This window comes from Phocoena sinus, chromosome 2, assembly GCF_008692025.1.
Source record: "Phocoena sinus isolate mPhoSin1 chromosome 2, mPhoSin1.pri, whole genome shotgun sequence".
Classification (NCBI taxonomy): domain Eukaryota; kingdom Metazoa; phylum Chordata; class Mammalia; order Artiodactyla; family Phocoenidae; genus Phocoena; species Phocoena sinus.
The window spans coordinates 124,915,665-124,932,907 of record NC_045764.1 but is presented as its reverse complement, the minus strand read 5'-3'; the positions used below and the strand labels follow the sequence as shown (position 1 = coordinate 124,932,907).

General features: G+C 35.4%; 2 protein-coding genes across 3 annotated transcripts in view; both read left to right on the top strand.

Annotated features, from left to right (window-relative positions):
- Positions 1–17,243, top strand: part of MDGA2 (MAM domain containing glycosylphosphatidylinositol anchor 2) — an 851,876-nt gene that overhangs the window by 629,347 nt on the left and 205,286 nt on the right. The window lies entirely within an intron of this gene.
- On the top strand, positions 4,734–5,252 carry LOC116749853 (histidine triad nucleotide-binding protein 1-like). Its single transcript, XM_032624658.1, has one exon. The coding sequence runs from the start codon at positions 4,734–4,736 to the stop codon at positions 5,250–5,252; it is 519 nt and encodes a 172-aa protein (XP_032480549.1).

Sequence of the window (17,243 nt, the reverse complement as noted above, 5' to 3'; positions counted from 1 at the left end):
TGCAAATCAATCAATGTGATACACCATATTAACAAATTGAAGAATAAAAACCATATGATCATCTCAATAGATGCAGAAAAAGCTTTTGACAAAATTCAGCACCCATTTATGTTAAGAACTCTCCAGAAAGTGGGCATAGAGGGAACCTACCTCAACATAATAAAGGCCATATACAACAAACCCACAGCAAACATCATTCTCAATGGTGAAAAATGGAAAGCATTTCCTCTAAGATCTGGAACAAGACAAGGATGTCCACTCTCACCGCTGTTATTCAACATAGTTTTGGAAGTCCTAGCCATGGCAATCAGAGAAGAAAAAGAAATAAAAGGAGCACAAATTGGAAAAGAAGTCGTAAAACTGTCACTGTTTGCAGATGACATGATACTATATGTAGAGATCCTAAAGATGCCACCAGAAAACTACTAGAGCTAATCAGTAAATTTGGTGAAGTAGAAGGATACAAAATTAATGCACAGAAATCTCTTGCATTCCTATACACTAATGATGAAAAATCTGAAAGAGAAATTAAGGAAACACTCCCATTTACCATAGCAACAAAAAGAGTAAAATACCTAGGAGTAAACCTTCCAAGGGAGACAAAAGATCTGTATGCAAAAAACTATAAGACACCGATGAAAGAAATTAAAGATGATACAAATAGATGGAGAGATATACCATGTTCTTGGATTGGAAATCAATATTGTGAAAATGACTATACTACCCAAAGCAATCTATAGATTCGGTGCAATCCCTATCAAATTACCAATGGCATTTTTTACAGAACTAGAACAAAAAATCTTAAAATTTGTATGGCGATACAAAAGACCCCGAATAGCTAAAGCAGTCTTGAGGGGTAAAAAACAGAGCTGGAGGAATCAGACTCCCTGACTTCAGACTATATTACAAAGCTGCAGTAATCAAGACAATATGGTACTGGCACAAAAACAGAAACCTAGATCAATGGAACGAGATAGAAAGCCCAGAGGTAAACCTACACACCTATGGTCAACTAATGTATGACCAAGGAGGCAAGGGTATACAATGGGGAAAAGACAGTCTCTTCAACAAGTGGTGCTGGGAAAACTGGACAGCTACATGTAAAAGAATGAAATTAGAACACTCCCTAACACCATACACAAAAATTAACTCAAAATGGATTAGAGACCTAAATGTAAGACCGGACACTATAAAACTCTTAGAGGAAAACATAGGCAGAACACTCTTTGACATAAATCACAGCAAGATCTTTTTCGATCCACCTCATAGAGTAATGGAAATAAAAACAAAAATAAACAAATGGGACCTAATGAAACTTAAAAGCTTTTGCACAGCAAAGGAAACCATAAATAAGACCAAAAGACAACCCTCAGGATGGGAGAAAATATTTGCAAATGAAGCAAGTGACAAAGATTTAATCTCCAAAATTTACAAGCAGCTCATGCAGCTCAATATCAAAAGAACAAACAACCCAATCCAAAACTGGGCAGAAGACCTAAAGAGACAGTTCTCCAATGAAGATATACAGATTGCCAACAAATGCAAGAAAGGATGTACACCATCACTAAACACAGAGAAATGCAAATCAAAACTACAATGAGGTATCACCTCACACCAGTTAGAATGGGCTTCATCAGAAAATCTGCAAACAACAAATGCTGGAGAGGGTGTGGAGGAAAGGGAACCCTCTTGCACTGTTGGTGGGAATGTAAACTGAAACAGCCACTTTGGAGAACAGTATGGAGGTTCCTTAAAAATAAAAATAGAATTACTGTATGATCCAGCAGTCCCACTACTGGGCATATACCCAGAGAAAACCACAATTCAAAAAGACACATGCACCCCAATGTTCATTGCAGCACTCTTTACAACAGTCAGGTCATGGAAGCAGCCTAAATGCCCATCGACAGACGAATGGACAAAGAAGATGTGGTACATATATACAATGGAATATTACTCAGCCATAAAAAGGAATGAAATTGGGTCATTTGTTGAGAGGGGGATGGATCTGTAGCCTGTCATACAGAGTGAAGTAAGTCAGAAAAAGAAAAACAAATATTGTGTATTAATGCATATATGTGGAACCTAGAAAAATGGTACAGATGAACCGGTTTGCAGGGCAGAAATTGAGACACAGATGTAGAGAACAAACATATGGACACCAAGGGGGGGAAGCCGCGGGGTGGTGAGGGGTGGTGGTGTGATGAATTGGGCGATTGGGATTGACATGTATACACTGATGTGTATAAAATTGATCACTAATTAGAACGTGCTGTATAAAAAAATAAAATTCAAAAATTCAAAAAAAAAAGAAAGGAACAAATGAAAAGCCAAAAAATATATATTATGAACGAAAAGTAGCAGAGTTTTCTAAAAATGGTTATACTCACACTAAATTAAGTTTGAGAAAATGTCAGTTGTCCACATCAGATATTATTGTTTGTATTATTATTGTTTTTATCAGTTAGCCTCAGGTAGCATTGATGAAGACTGTTTGGAGCTAAAGTCTAGTGTCCTATTAATATCAATCATTCAAACAGTCAAAAATCCATGGTTGAATATTTTCAGAATAAAGATACCTCCAGAAGGCTTACCAAATGCCCATTAGAATATGCTAAATGACCTTGGAGTGAAATTGCTAAAATTACACAAAATAGAGGTATGTTAAATCAAATGAGAGCAGTTTACAGAGACTTCCTAAAACGTCTAAGGTTTTCTTAATAAAAATAGGAAACCGGGCTTCCCTGGTGGCTCAGTGGTTGAGTCCGCCTGCCGATGCAGGGGACGCGGGTTCGTGCCCCGGTCCGGGAGGATCCCACGTGCCGCGGAGCGGCTGGGCCCGTGGGCCATGGCCGCTGGGCCTGCGCGTCCGGAGCCTGTGCTCCGCAACGGGAGAGGCCATAGCAGTGAGAGGCCTGCGTACTGCAAAAAAAAAGGAAACCTACCACAAAAGATGAACACAGTATTTGCAGCTTACGTCACTGGTATTTTTTTCCTTCCATTTGATATATCTGACCTTTATTTCACAAGCCCTCAGCTTTAAATAATCTGTTCTTAGCGGAGGAAGATTGCGGTTGAAAATTTAAATTTGAGAGGCAAGGGTTAACTGATGATTCAAGTCAGAATAATGCCAAGTGTTCCAATATGGTAAAGAGAAATTAGGTAGAGCTGTCTTCCACAATTCTGGGATTAACTCATGAAATGTAGTGCACATTCAACCTCCCAAAATATTTATTAAACAACCACTATAGGAAAGGGACTATAGGAAGAAATAAAAATGTATAGGGTCTAGTTCATGGATTTTATATCCCATAGACTTGAAAATTTGTATTAACAGATAAAGTCAAGTATTTCCTTTATAAACTATCAGAGTGATATAGAAGGATACAAGATGAAATTATTGAATCTATTCAGCAAGAGTTCCATAGAGCAGGCAGCATCTGAGCTGGATTAAGAATGGGGATTATTTGGCACTAGATCTTAGGAGGAAATGAATTAATTAGATCTCCTTCACACAGTCAAGGACGACCACGGAATTTTATCAAGGTAGCAGCATAATCAGATTGGTGTCAGGAGGGCCTATTCATTGGGTGAATCTGCAGTGTTCCAAAAAGAGACAGAGGAAAGACCGTGGAGAAATAGAAGAGAGTTTCAGAAAACATTTCAGAAGCTTCGCAATCAATCAGTTGGGCAAAGAAAACTTTTCCACTGTTTTCCCAACATTGTAGACTACCTTTGCATTGTGAGGCGGTGTTCAGTGAGTCCATTAGTGATAATGTGAGAGAGGAGGCAGAAACTTTTTATTAGGAAGTAAATTAAGGCCATGGAGATATGTATTACTTTATGGATGTGTCAGGTTAGAGAGGGAAAGATACAGAAGGCCTAGCTGGTAGAAGAAGCATGAGACTCGCTCATAAACTACATCTGAGAAGTCAGGTAACCTCTTTACATCTTAGTTCCTTTTCTCTCCACCACGGCTTTAGGATACTTTTAAGAAAGAGTTTGAGGATATAGAGTGGAAAAAAAGGAATATAAGAAAAAAAGAGTTTGCCCATTAGAGTGTGTGTGTGGTGGTCAGGTTCGGGGGGAGACTATTTATTCAGCTGAAGAGGTTGATAGGAATCAGATGAAGTGCTGAGGGACACTCACAACCTCTGTTAAGGGGCAGTTAAGTCAGTGACCAATGCTCTCAAGTCAGTTGGGAGAGTGCATGATTGACATCAAGCAGCTTAGTGTGTGCAGAGCCCTGGACTTGGGTCCAGGCCCAAATTTACCACTTAATAGCATTGCAACCTTATGTCTGGCTGGACCCCAAAGCTTTCCGTCTGTAGAATAAAGGGATCAGCTGGGTAACTGATTTCTAAATGGTGCTCCAATCGCAACTAGAGATTTTTAAAAACTATTCTCAGGGTCTACTGAACTGTGCGGGGAAGGGAAGTAACCAGATGAGAATTTTACCCTTTTTTATTTCCCTTGCCATTTCACATAGAACAAAATATATATCTCTTTTATATATAGAACTTCTATCTATGATTAAATTTGGACAGGAGATTCTGACTTAAATTCACAAACACATACATGTGCATACAGTATTAAAAACATGTAGTTGAAAGCCATTTGCTTAGATGAGTTCTTCCAGTCCTCCCAAAGTATGTTACACTTCTATGATTCCAAAATGTTATACTTCAGTTCAGAATATGGTAATGCCACATTCTGAGGAATGTTAAGTCTGAATGAGGGACTTAAAGAAAGGTTTGAGAGGACAGATTGGTTTGGGATTAGGTGTACTTGAAAGGTTGGTAAGACATTCTCAAGTTTCTGGTGACCAATTAGAAAGTAGGGTTTGGGCTAAGGCTCAGACTTCCTGGCCTGGTGATGACACGATTTTTGGGAAGATCATTCACAAGGAAATTCCAGCCAGAATCATTTATGTGGATGACCAGTGTCTCGCTTTCCATGACATTTCCCCTCAAGCACCAACACATTTTCTGGTGATACCCAAGAAACATATAACCCAGATTTCTGCAGCAGAAGATAATGGTGAAAGTCTTCTTGGACATTTAATGATTGTTGGCAAGAAATGTGCTGCTGATCTAGGCCTGAAGAAGGGTTATCAAATGGTGGTGAATGAAGGTTCAGATTGGGGACAGTCTGTCTACCGTGTTCATCTCCATGTTCTTGGAGGTCGGCAGATGAATTGGCCTCCTGGTAAAGCGTGTTGTAGGGATAATTTTCCCTTCTCTATTCAGTGATCAAGTTTGCAAGTTCCAATATGCTAAACAGTACTTTTATTTTTTTGCCTGTGTATGGAGAGATTGCAGAAATAATTTTAAAAACCCATACATAATAAAAGATTGTTGTATGGTCCCCCCCCAAAAAAAAGTAGGGTTTAATAATCGAGAGAAAGGTCAGAAGTAGAACATGGACTTCACAGGTAGTTGCCTTAATTAGAAGTGGATGAGCTTATCCAAGAAGAGAGTATGAAGCAAAAACAAACAAAATGTCCAAGGACATGGTGGAAAAAGCAGAAACCATGAAGAAAATGGAAAAAAAGTGGTCAATGGAAACCAAATGAAAGAGGGGAATATCCAGTGGAAAACTTCCTGTATTTACAGCATCTTTAGAGCCTTCAATACCTTTTTATCAGCATGTGAAGATTATATTTGTTTCAAGTACTTTAATATTGATGCATGGAATTTGATAGTGGAAGTGAGCGCTTATATTTCTTCAAGTGAAAAGATTGGAAATTGAAGGAGGGAAGGTGGGTGGGAAGGAGAGAGAAAATAAGAGAGAGAGAATGAGAGAAAGAGATTTACAGACAGTAACAATTACACTAATTCTCTTTTCAATTAGATCATTTACAAAAGTGAGAAGAATATTGGAAACATTTTTAGTTGGCCTTGTCAGAAAGTTATAAGTTGTTTTGAGAAGCATAAATTATATCCATATTTCTACTGCTTATTTTTGGGGAGAGCATAAATGCAAAGATTGCCTGCATTAAATTAATTCTCTATTTTCTGTAGTAGTTGAATAAACATTAATCATGTTTTTATATTGCATTTTCTCATAAAACTGAATCTATCTAATTATGAAAATAACATCAGATTTATGATTTTCCTCCAATTATCATCTTAAAATATCCAGCACTTTCTTCCCCAAATATCAGAACCAAGATTTTACCTTACAAGCCATAGTTTAACAGTGGTTAATTAGCTGTTGTCTAATTACTGTGTCATGTGTTGAGGATTTCCTTCACTTGGCAGAATTAAACACTTTTTGAAATTCCCAGATTACATTGAGATAAGAGCAGGTCAATGAGAAATAGGAAAGAATGCCCAATTTATGTTTCCTATACCCTTCATCCACTTATAAATGCAAGCAATGGGGACATAGAAACTATTTGAATTTTAAATGACTGAATAGAGATTCTTCTAATCCAGAGGACTGAACACAGTTAGTTCCATAATTTGCACTTAATATTATAATAACTAGCAATAACTTACACAAGTTAAAGAAAGAGTTATGAAAATTATATTCATTAACTGATGAAGAATAAACGTCTCCATCAAACTCATAGTTGAGAATGGATGTAAATCAGGGTATATTATTTAAAGCTACAATACCAGGACTGACTCTGTGTCTCTTGACTAGAGGAGAAGATAGAGATGTGGGGAGTGGTATTAGATTCACTACTGATATGATTATGATAACACTTGGAATTTTTATGTCATTTTTAGATGATACTACCAAGCTACCATTATCAATTGAAGAACAGAGAAATAAATAGAAGTAGCCATAGAGACTAGATCCATAGACTAACAGTTTGATCACCGTTTTGGTCTATGTGATAGCAAAAGATCTAGAATCCTAGATTTCTGGCATTAGATAGAACAATTATTATAGTGATATAATTTGTTTGTAGTGACTAGGTTTCATTTTACAGTTTGGAATGTCTTAAAGCTATTTCTTACAATAGCTCCAAAATAGAAGTTAGAACTACCATTAGTGCAAAGGACTTTCCCCTGAAAATCTGCTTACAAATGAATTCATTTTAATACATAAAAAGAGCATCATTAGTTTTTACAGTCTTAATTTTTTATCCTTCATTGTGTGATATCAGTGAGCTTAGCAAAGAGATTAAATAAATTTAGAAAATCATTACAATTAGGATTTTGATGGCACAATTTGAGGATATTTATGAATTCTGAATATTTATTTTAAAATAAAAACAAAAGACTATTGGGGCAGGTTCCCATATACCTATTTTGTAAAACATTTTAAAAAGATTTCTAAATGTCTCAGTTATTGGCATCGTTTTTAAATACTGAGGACATTTATAGATTACCTAGTGCCTTCCATTTATAGAGAGGAAAATGGGATCCCAACGCTTAGGTACTTGTTCACTTCCTATAGCCATAACCTGATTCAACTTTACAATCTCAGATTCCAAATTCAGTATAAGCTTGCAGCATCTTACGTTAAGTGGGTATGTCTCTTTACTATCGCAGGTGATTCTGATATTCGGTTATGGCCTTTGACAAGGGCCTTGCATCAAAAGATCACTGTAGGCAGGTATTAAAGCATTCTAAAAGGAATTCAGGTAATATTCTAGTTGGTTCCTGTGACTATGTGTTGGGTTGATAGTGGGGCACAACACTCTCCCCTACTCTGAGAACACCGCTTCAAAGAGTGTTAGGATGTCAGGTCCCATTTGCTCATCTCATATTCCTCTCACTAAAATGGGGCATGGCCTCACCCTGTTCTAACCTAGGTGCATAGATTGAGCAATATTCATTTCAACAAAGGAGACCACTTTCAGCGTTATGCTAGGTTAAAAATTCTCTAGGGCAGCTCAACATGATGATACTTGTCTTGTTCTAGCTTCCTGAGAAGAGTGGACCCAGAGTTTGTGTCTTTAAAATGCTGCCTAACCACATCTAGGGCTGTGTACTCCTGAGTGGCATGAATTACATATTAAAGTAACCCTAGTCTATACATTAAAATTTGCAGCACGCAAGTGCAGATCACATTGTCTATGGTGAAGTATTTTTGTTAACTTTTATAGCAACATAACAAAAACATAGAAAAATGCATGAATTGTAAGCATAAAGCTTAAATAGTTTACATACATATATATCCACACCCAGTTTAAGAAGCAAAGCATTAGCATATGCTGAAGCATTTCAAAGTGTTAAACATAGTTCAATTCTGACTGCAAAACCCAGGTTCTTTACACAAAACACACAGCTTCTCAACGGAACAAGCACACATAATGAGATTTCAGACTCCAGGGATAAACTTTGAGAAATGTAAATATTTTTGTTGAGTGAATCCATTTCAGAAAACCCAAATCATGGCATGTCTGCCTTCTTACCTCTCTGACTAAGGAATTGGAGCTTGGGTGGTCCGGTTGAGTGAAAGTCAGCCTAAGAGACAGCCTAGGCTCAAACTGAAAGCTTTAGATAAGGAGACAAGACAATAGTTTGCAGGGGAAGGGAAGAACTGAGGACGCCATATTCCTCTGAGTACATAAATAAATCAGGTAAATACATCAGAATTTCCCAAATTTTAGGGATGTTCTACCATAATAATGATGAGATTTAAAAAAATGTGAAATTAAAAGCATATCATTGCACTTTAAAAAAAGGTTCTATGCACAGTATGAAATATATTGGTAATTTAAATACACGAAGTAGAAATAATAAAATGACAAGGAGTTCAAATGTCTGCACTCTAAAATGCACTTAGTATGAATTACAGTTCACTATAAATGAAACATAAGTAATCCCCTTTCACCAAGACTATCTAAATAATACTTGTAAACAAAATGTATTTAGTTGACATTTAAACGGAAATATCCTTGCTTAGGAATAAAATGGAATGTAAAACTATATTAATAAAATGGTACTAAACTCTATTCACACACTTATTAGCTTAGAATGAGTTATATATCATTCCAATCAATGATGTTATATGAGTTTTTATGTGGTTTTAAAATTAGGCCCATATTTTTACTGTAGCATTCTATACTTCTACAGACTGGCAGAATGAATCATAAAATACAATCATGCATTTGTAGAATATTTGTTAATAAAGTGTCCATGTGTTATAAGAAAACGCTTCTCCTATGTTTTAACTGACCAGTTCTCTGCTAATGGATCTGTTAATTAAACCTCATTTGCTCTAAAGAACATGTGGTCCTAATCTGTTGATGGAACATTGTGTTCACTGGTTGTTTCACTTTGCTCTTGACAAAGCATGAAAGAGCCAGCTTCATTTTATGTCAAAATGTTTATTAAAATGGTGATAGTGTCTATTTCCACAGGATAAGGCATATTCAGTAGTACATAATCAGTGATATAATTAGGGAATTTGTAAACCACAGGCATTGTTCAGAGTGATCATGTATAAAAGGCCAAACAATGTCAGATGGATTCTACAAGGAGACAAATGACCTTTTTATTATAGAAGTAAATTGATTTTTCTAGCCATTAGGCACTGAAGAGTTTATCACTGTGAGCAACAGTTGCTCTAGAATAGCGGTCCCCAACATTTTTGGTACCAGGGACAGGTTTAGTGGAAGACAGTTACTCCACAGACTGGGAGTGGTGCGTGGAGGAGGGGGCCAGATGGTTCAGGCGGTAATGTGAGCGATGGGGGGCAGCAGATGAAGCTTCACTGGCCCGCCCACCGCTCACCTCCTGCTGTGCAGCCCGGTTCCCCAATAGGCCACGGACCAGTACAGGTCCACGACTCAGGGACTGGGGACCCGTGCTCTAGAAAATAAAATAAATTGTGGATTTCTTTAAAGCATCTTTCTTTTGCTGTGCTTTCATTGCACTTTTGATATATAATTTATAGCTTATCCTTTTAATTTAGAATTCCTTCACCCACAGGAAAGCATTCACATAATTAACACGATCAGATAGTTCCTTTTTACTTATTGGTTCCCAGTTTTCATGGCAAGACCCTGACCTTTGTGAAAATGTACAGCAATGACATTTTGTCATCTTCATAAGAGAGAGATAGATATATGGAGGAATGTCCAAACCTCATTACTTCATAAGAATAGAATGGGTGCTAGGATTTCTGTATTTTTTTTTTAACATCTTTATTGGAGTATAATTGCTTTACAATGGTGTGTTAGTTTCTGCTTTATAACAAAGTGAATCAGTTATACATATACATATGTTCCCATATCTCTTCCCTCTTGCATTTCCCTCTCTCCCACCCTCCCTATCCCACCCCTCTAGGTGGTCACAAACCACCAAGCTGATCTCCCTGTGCTATGCGGCTGCTTCCCACTAGCTATCTATTTTACGTTTTGTAGTGTATATATGTCCATGCCACTCTCTCACTTTGTCACAGCTTACCCTTCCCCCTCCCCATATCCTCAAGTCCATTCTCCAGTAGGTCTGTGTCTTTATTCCCATCTTACCCCTAGGTTCTTCATGACATTTTTTTTTCTTAGATTCCATATATATGTGTTAGCATACGGTATTTGTCTTTCTCTTTCTGACTTACTTCACTCTGTATGACAGACTCTAGGTCCATCCACCTCACTACAAATAACTCAATTTCTTTTCTTTTTATGGCTGAGTAATATTCCATTGTATATATGTGCCACATCTTCTTTATCCATTCATCCGATGATGGACACTTAGGTGGCTTCCATCTCCTGGCTATTGTAAATACAGTTGCAAGGACAGCCTCTTCAATAAGTGGTGCTGGGAAAACTGGACAGGTACATGTAAAAGTATGAGATTACAATACTCCCTAACACCATACACAAAAATAAGGTCAAAATGGATTAAAGACCTAAAGGTAAGACCAGACACTATCAAACTCTTAGAGGAAAACATAGGCAGAACACTCTATGACATAAATCACAGCAAGATCCTTTTTGACCCACCTCCTACAGAAATGGAAATAAAAACAAAAATAAGCAACTGGGACCTAATGAAACTTCAAAGCTTTTGCACAGCAAAGGAAACCATAAACAAGACCAAAAGACAACCCTCAGAATGGGAGAAAATATTTGCAAATGAAGCAACTGACAAAGGATATCTGTATTATGTGCCATTTTATAATATAGTCCAAACACACAGTTCAAATTAGTATATCTAATGGCAGAAATCTGCACCTTCTTTCGTTGGATGGCTTTGGGGGTTGCCTCTGACTACTCAGATTAAAAAGGTTCACTCCTGTCCTCTCCAAAATATTATCTTCTTCAAATAGTGTCCTCATCTGAAATGAATGCATATTTCCAAGACAGCTGACAATGGTAATGATATATATATAAAATTTATAAAATATTTTGTTGACCCTATGTGTACACATGTTCAGTACTTGAGACATCACAGGTATGAATAAAACAAAATATTTGCCCTCAATATAGAAATATATGCAGAACGATAAAATACAGTCATTGATATCACCATAATAAAAGGCATTGAGGAGAAAATATAATAACTAACGTATATTGAGTATTTACTGTATGAGAGACCTTGTGTTCAAGATTTTATGTGTATTATACTGCTTAATTCTAAAAAAAGAAAATTGAAGTAGGTAATATTATATTCGCTTTACTTAAACTGAGAGATACTGGTTAGATAACTTTCCTGAGGTCATGCAGCTAATAGGTGGTAGAGCTAAGATCTGAATCTAGGCTGCCAGACCTGAGCCTCACTCTTTACGAGTATATTACACAACTTGAAATACTTTACACTTCAGAGGATGCTCTAATGTGCATTATGCCATTTTATCTTTAAATTCTCCTTTTCCTCAGCCTTATTTGCTGATGAGAAAACAGATTAAGACAATCCAAGATTGCACAGCTAGTAAGTGGTTAGGCCCTGTGTCCAAGTCCAATTTCTAATCTTGTACACTTACAACTCTTCCAGACTATACATGTCAATTAAAAAAGGCCTTCTGATTTAAAAATGATTGTGAGCAGTTATCAGTTACTGAGAATTCTCCCTATTTATCAGCTTCCATAATGCATACTGAAAGTTTTAAATGTAGTTAAAGGTCTAATTTATCTCTCTTGCCCCCAGTCTTAAGCATATTTACCTATTTGAGGGGCTCAAAAATGTGTATTAAGATGAATCGGTAATAGCTCCAGCCTAGGGCATAAGTTTTCATACATGTAGTTCTGCTTTTGTTACTCCCATAATGTTAATTTAAGGGATAGTGCATTTATACACGCATTTAAATATATTTGGATAAATCATGGCACCATTTTCAAGAGTGAGTAGGCAAGAACACAAATGTGTAATGGAATATCAGAATTCCAGGAATTTGGGAATCTCTGGGCTAACTTTTAAGCTATAGGACTCTTTCCTGTTTGTTACCTTCAGTTTGTATAATACATGTATAGAATGTGGTATTCAACTTTTCAAGTTTAAATTCTTAATCAATTGTTTATACCCAATTAACTATAGTTTTCCACCTTTACTCTGCATTATTGAAAAAAATATATACCAAACATGAAATGGAACTTGATTAACAGTAGAGAGTTAAGTTGAGGAATTTGTCCCCTATTTCCCAGAAATGATTATAGATTGATTAGCTTTTCATCAAATGACCTGGTCATATCTTAGTAATTAAAGATCTTAGCACTTTATTTGAGGTTTTGACTATTATAATATCTCCTTTCTTATTACAGAAAAAAGCAAGTTCTTCTCAGTCTAGTTCAGATTCCTAGCTTGCTAAAATGTTAACATAATTCGAGTCACTAGCAAGCAGAATTATCTTGGTCCTGTTTTTTTATTTAGTTGTCTCAAAGAAAACAAGTTTTTCACATGCGAGACTTTACGTAATTAGTCAGTGACCGTCGTTCATTTCTGTATTGCAGTACGTGAGAAACACAGTAAGTCAGGAAAGGGAGGTTAAACTCAGAAAAAAGATATGCTTTCACACCTTTTCCCAAAAATGTCAGTAAAAAATTGTCTTGTTGCTATAGATTTATATTAATGATTCTAGAAAATATTTTACTATAAGCTCAAGTTAGCAAACCAAACTATGTGAAGATCATAGCAATTCAAGATACCTGAAAACTAAACTTAAGCGAATACTACATAACCCCTTAAGCAACCCCAGCTTAAGGTTCCCTTCACTTATCTGTTTATGAGGCGGCAAGTATTTATTTGCAACTGGCCTTGTAGCTTGTGTAGCAGAGAAAATATGAATGCCACTCAAAGAATGATTTTCTCTTTTGCTCTTTCATCTTACACTTTGTGTTCCACTGAATCCCTCGGAGGCTATTCTTGTGCCATAGCAACACCTGCTGGGAGAGGGAAGTTGGAACAGCCATAACTGTTGCCTGCCAAACCTGTTTTCCTGATTGAATGGTACTGCATGTCCTCCATCTTCTAATACTAAACTCTCCAGAGTTGCTTCGCTTCAGGATTCTGCATCTCCCCATATGTTTCAAATAACTAACAATACCATTGTAATAAGATTTTCTATAACTCTTTAAAAAATAAGCGTTGTGCATGTGTGTATGTATGGGTGTGTGTGTGCATGCACATTTCCCCTAAGAATTTCAAAATGCAAACACCGTGCTATTTTAACCTCATGTTTGTTTTTAATACATGCTTTCTTCTTTATAGCTAGATTTGTAAAACATTGTCAATCCTGTTTTATTAGCATCTCCTCATTTATTATAGGTGAGTCAGTAAAAAAAAGTGTATGTCAGTGCAGAAAAGGCAGTTTTTATTTACAGAGTATGATAAGAGATGTATTTATGCTTATTCATATTATGGACAAAAACAGTAAGCTTACCATATGGTATGATGGCATGTTGAAAAATAAGTGCCTATTTCATATATGATTTACCCACAAGACTGTAAGTAATACAAGTCTTAGAATATGGGTCCAAATGGACATTCTGAGCTAACTAGCCTTTCTTTAAAATTGATGATAGAGGAAAGCCATAGCATGGACAAATTACTCAATACTACCAAATACTTCCAATATTTTACCTCTCTGTTTCATTATTATGCCCAAATTAAAATCTAGTATACGTGCTAACTTTATGAAAACCTATGGTTTTTGTGTTTTTTTAAACTAAAAATAGAGTTGATGTGTGAAAATGATCTTGAAATTTATATACTTTATAATTAAGCCTTTGATAATCAAGAGGTGATTATTCATCAATAGCTTTCTTACTTTGGTTGCTTAGTAATCTTGATTGGTGCTCCATCAATTAATCATGAATTTATTAAGCACCTCTGAAATACTTTAAAATATCACATGGTGTGGGAGCTATTTTCTGAGGAACTAGATAAAGCCTAGCACTGACCTCAGAATGTTTTGGCTACATATGTAAAAGAGTAGACATTTTGTCGTGACATAGATAGAATAAATCAGATACAGAGACATGGAGGATGAATAAAAGATACAGAAATCAGGAGACTTAAGAGAACAGGAAGTTTCAGTTGGGTCTTAGAAGAATGGGAAATCATTGGATGGGTATTATGATGGGAAAGTCATTCCTGGAGTGAAGGAAGGAAGGCAAGGAGTAGGAAATGAGCCAAGTGTTAAACAGACCAAAAGACCTTTCAAAATTGAATAGCGAGCTTTTCACAGAAGCACTATGGCTTAATAAGGGTTGGCAGGTAAAATGGAAAATAAGCAATGGGATTTAGATGTTCTAGAAAATGGGGAGCTACTAAAGCTATTTGAATGGTAGAATAATAGGATTTTTAAGAGAGATTAATTCAGAAATGGTAAGATTTTTTTAGGAGGAGGAAGAAGCATTTGCCAATTAGATTTTAGTGATCCATTTATATGGGGGAAGATAATTCAGAAGGAAGTGCAGCAATGCAATATATTATTATATTAACCTTTGGCTCAGGGAAGTTCTGCATATTTTAAAACGACAACAATTGCAAAAATACTCTGTGCTGCATATCATATAAATCACCATATTGTCTCTGTGTTTTTACAAAACAGGAAGTATCCATTGGCAACCTTTATTTCTTTCATGAGAAATGAGCTCTAGAGTGTCTCTGTCTTTCATCAAATATTGTTACTCGTCATGGTCTCTAAAAGAAAGCAAATATGAGCAAATCCATTAGTAAATGAGGAGTCTTTAGCATGTTGGATTTCTTTTGTCACCTTGAATATTTTTCAAGCACATCTTACTATACATTTTAATTGACATATAATTATTAAGAAAATGGGTCAAGCTTATTAGTTTAAAAAGTATTTTGGGGATTTGGATTAGAATTATTTTTAAGTTGAAGGGGATTCTCAAATTTACCTTATATCATCATATGAATATTTCTCAATGACCACTTATTCTTAAAAATTCCATGTATTAAGGCAGTTATTCCAAATCTTAGTGTGTGCTCATCAAATCAGCTATGAGGTGCATGAGAATTAGAATAGTTCCACTATTAGTGTATGGATGTTTTAAAATACAGATTACAGTATTGATATTATTCTCACTTACATTGAAGATACTTAATTGAATGGAAGAGAATTGAGTGGAGTTACAAGATGCTGACAATTTCACTTAACCAAAGGCTTATCTTACTTATCCCATAGTCCATTATGAGAAGGTATTACTGATGTGCCATTGATAGTGGTTGCAGTTGCAAACTCTTCAGTTCTTTGCTTCCATGTAAAATTATTTTGTGATTTTTCAAAACCTCAAAATCTGACTATATCCATGTACAAGTCTCATGCTTACAAAGCTAATCTGTAATGTGTTGGAAAAAACAATTGAGAACTGCTGACTCGGACACTGAGAAAGCACTCAAGTGTGATAGAGGTATCTTTCCTTTAAAACTATGTGGTGTGCAATAAGGATATAGCTAAGCTTGGAGTTTCAATCAGTAGATCACCAAGGATGAAACTCACATCAAGTCTGTAATAAATTTTTTTACCTCACCTGTTGTTTTTGAAGGTTAAATAATACAATAAATTTGGTTCATTTGGATTAGTTGAGTCTACAAATTCACTATTTACTTGAGTCTTAACTTTTTTACATGTGTGTATATGTACATAGTCAGCATGAGAATTCTTGAATTCTGACTTCTGGGGTTCACTGTCATAAACACAATATTTTTGGTCTTATTTACTTATCCTTTAAATGTAGATTATATATTCTACTCTAGAACATACATATATGCTATAAACTACTTCTCCCCCTAAATTCAAATATGATTGAATTAGTGCCATACTTATTTTAAGATTCTTGAAAATATGAGTCTAGTTGTCCTTCTGGAGACAATTCTACTTATTACTTAGTTTATTATAAAAAATTATAATGTATTAAATGAAGTATATCTTTTGTTTAAACATCTACTATTAAAGTGCACTATGCATATTTACATATTTAAACCAATAAGTTCATAATAAGCATATTCTTATGTCTTTGTTTCAAACAGCATGATATTTTCTCATGTAGTTGAGATGAACTAACCTTCCCCTGTATTCTTTTGAGTAGGAAAAATAAGCCAGCCATTTTCTGAGTAAAAACTGAAGATTAAATTTCCTCACCTTCCTTCCCAATGAAGAAATGGAAGCATTTTTATTTTCTATACTTACTTTATTTTACAGTCTGTGATACAGTGGAAAAGTTGAAAGAGAACCAGTTTGTTCATATTACTTGTCTATTTTTTTTTATGTTTGGAATGAGAAGTTTTGGTGCCATACCATGTTTTTTAAGTTTCTCCGATTATAGCATCTCCTACAGTAGCATTTCAGGTAAGAAAAATCAAAGCAAGGACAGTGTATAGACTATATGTCAAAGAATGTATCTTTGTGTTTTTATTAGGAGGGACTTTTTTCTAGCAAATGCATTATGAATAAATCTCACAAGTTGCAGACATTTCAAATTTTTCTACTTAATTTAACATTTTCATTGTGAGACAATATTTTAAGAAAAAATAATTTAGTTGATTAGAGAAAGAGCATAAAAACATCATGACAAAATTAAATGTCATGTCCTCAGATTGGCTCTTTTGTTTGTTTTCTGTTCGTTTGTTTTTTAAATTTACAACTTACCTATCCAAATCTTAAATGAAAGGAGAAAGAAAAGGAAAACTATACGAATCCTTTTTTTACTCTCTTATCTCTCACACACCTTCACAAATTTGAAGATCTACTGCATCTGAAATCTATACTAACAATATATTTTAGAGGAGATTCTGCTAGTTGTATGGATTACTAATTATATAGAATTATTACTTTACATTGTTATTTATTACTTTTTTAAAATGTTCATGATT

What these genes read in the sequence shown, in the direction of transcription:
- LOC116749853 (XM_032624658.1), top strand. Translation starts at nt 4,734, where the DNA reads ATGAGGGACTTAAAGAAAGGTTTGAGAGGACAGATTGGTTTGGGATTA.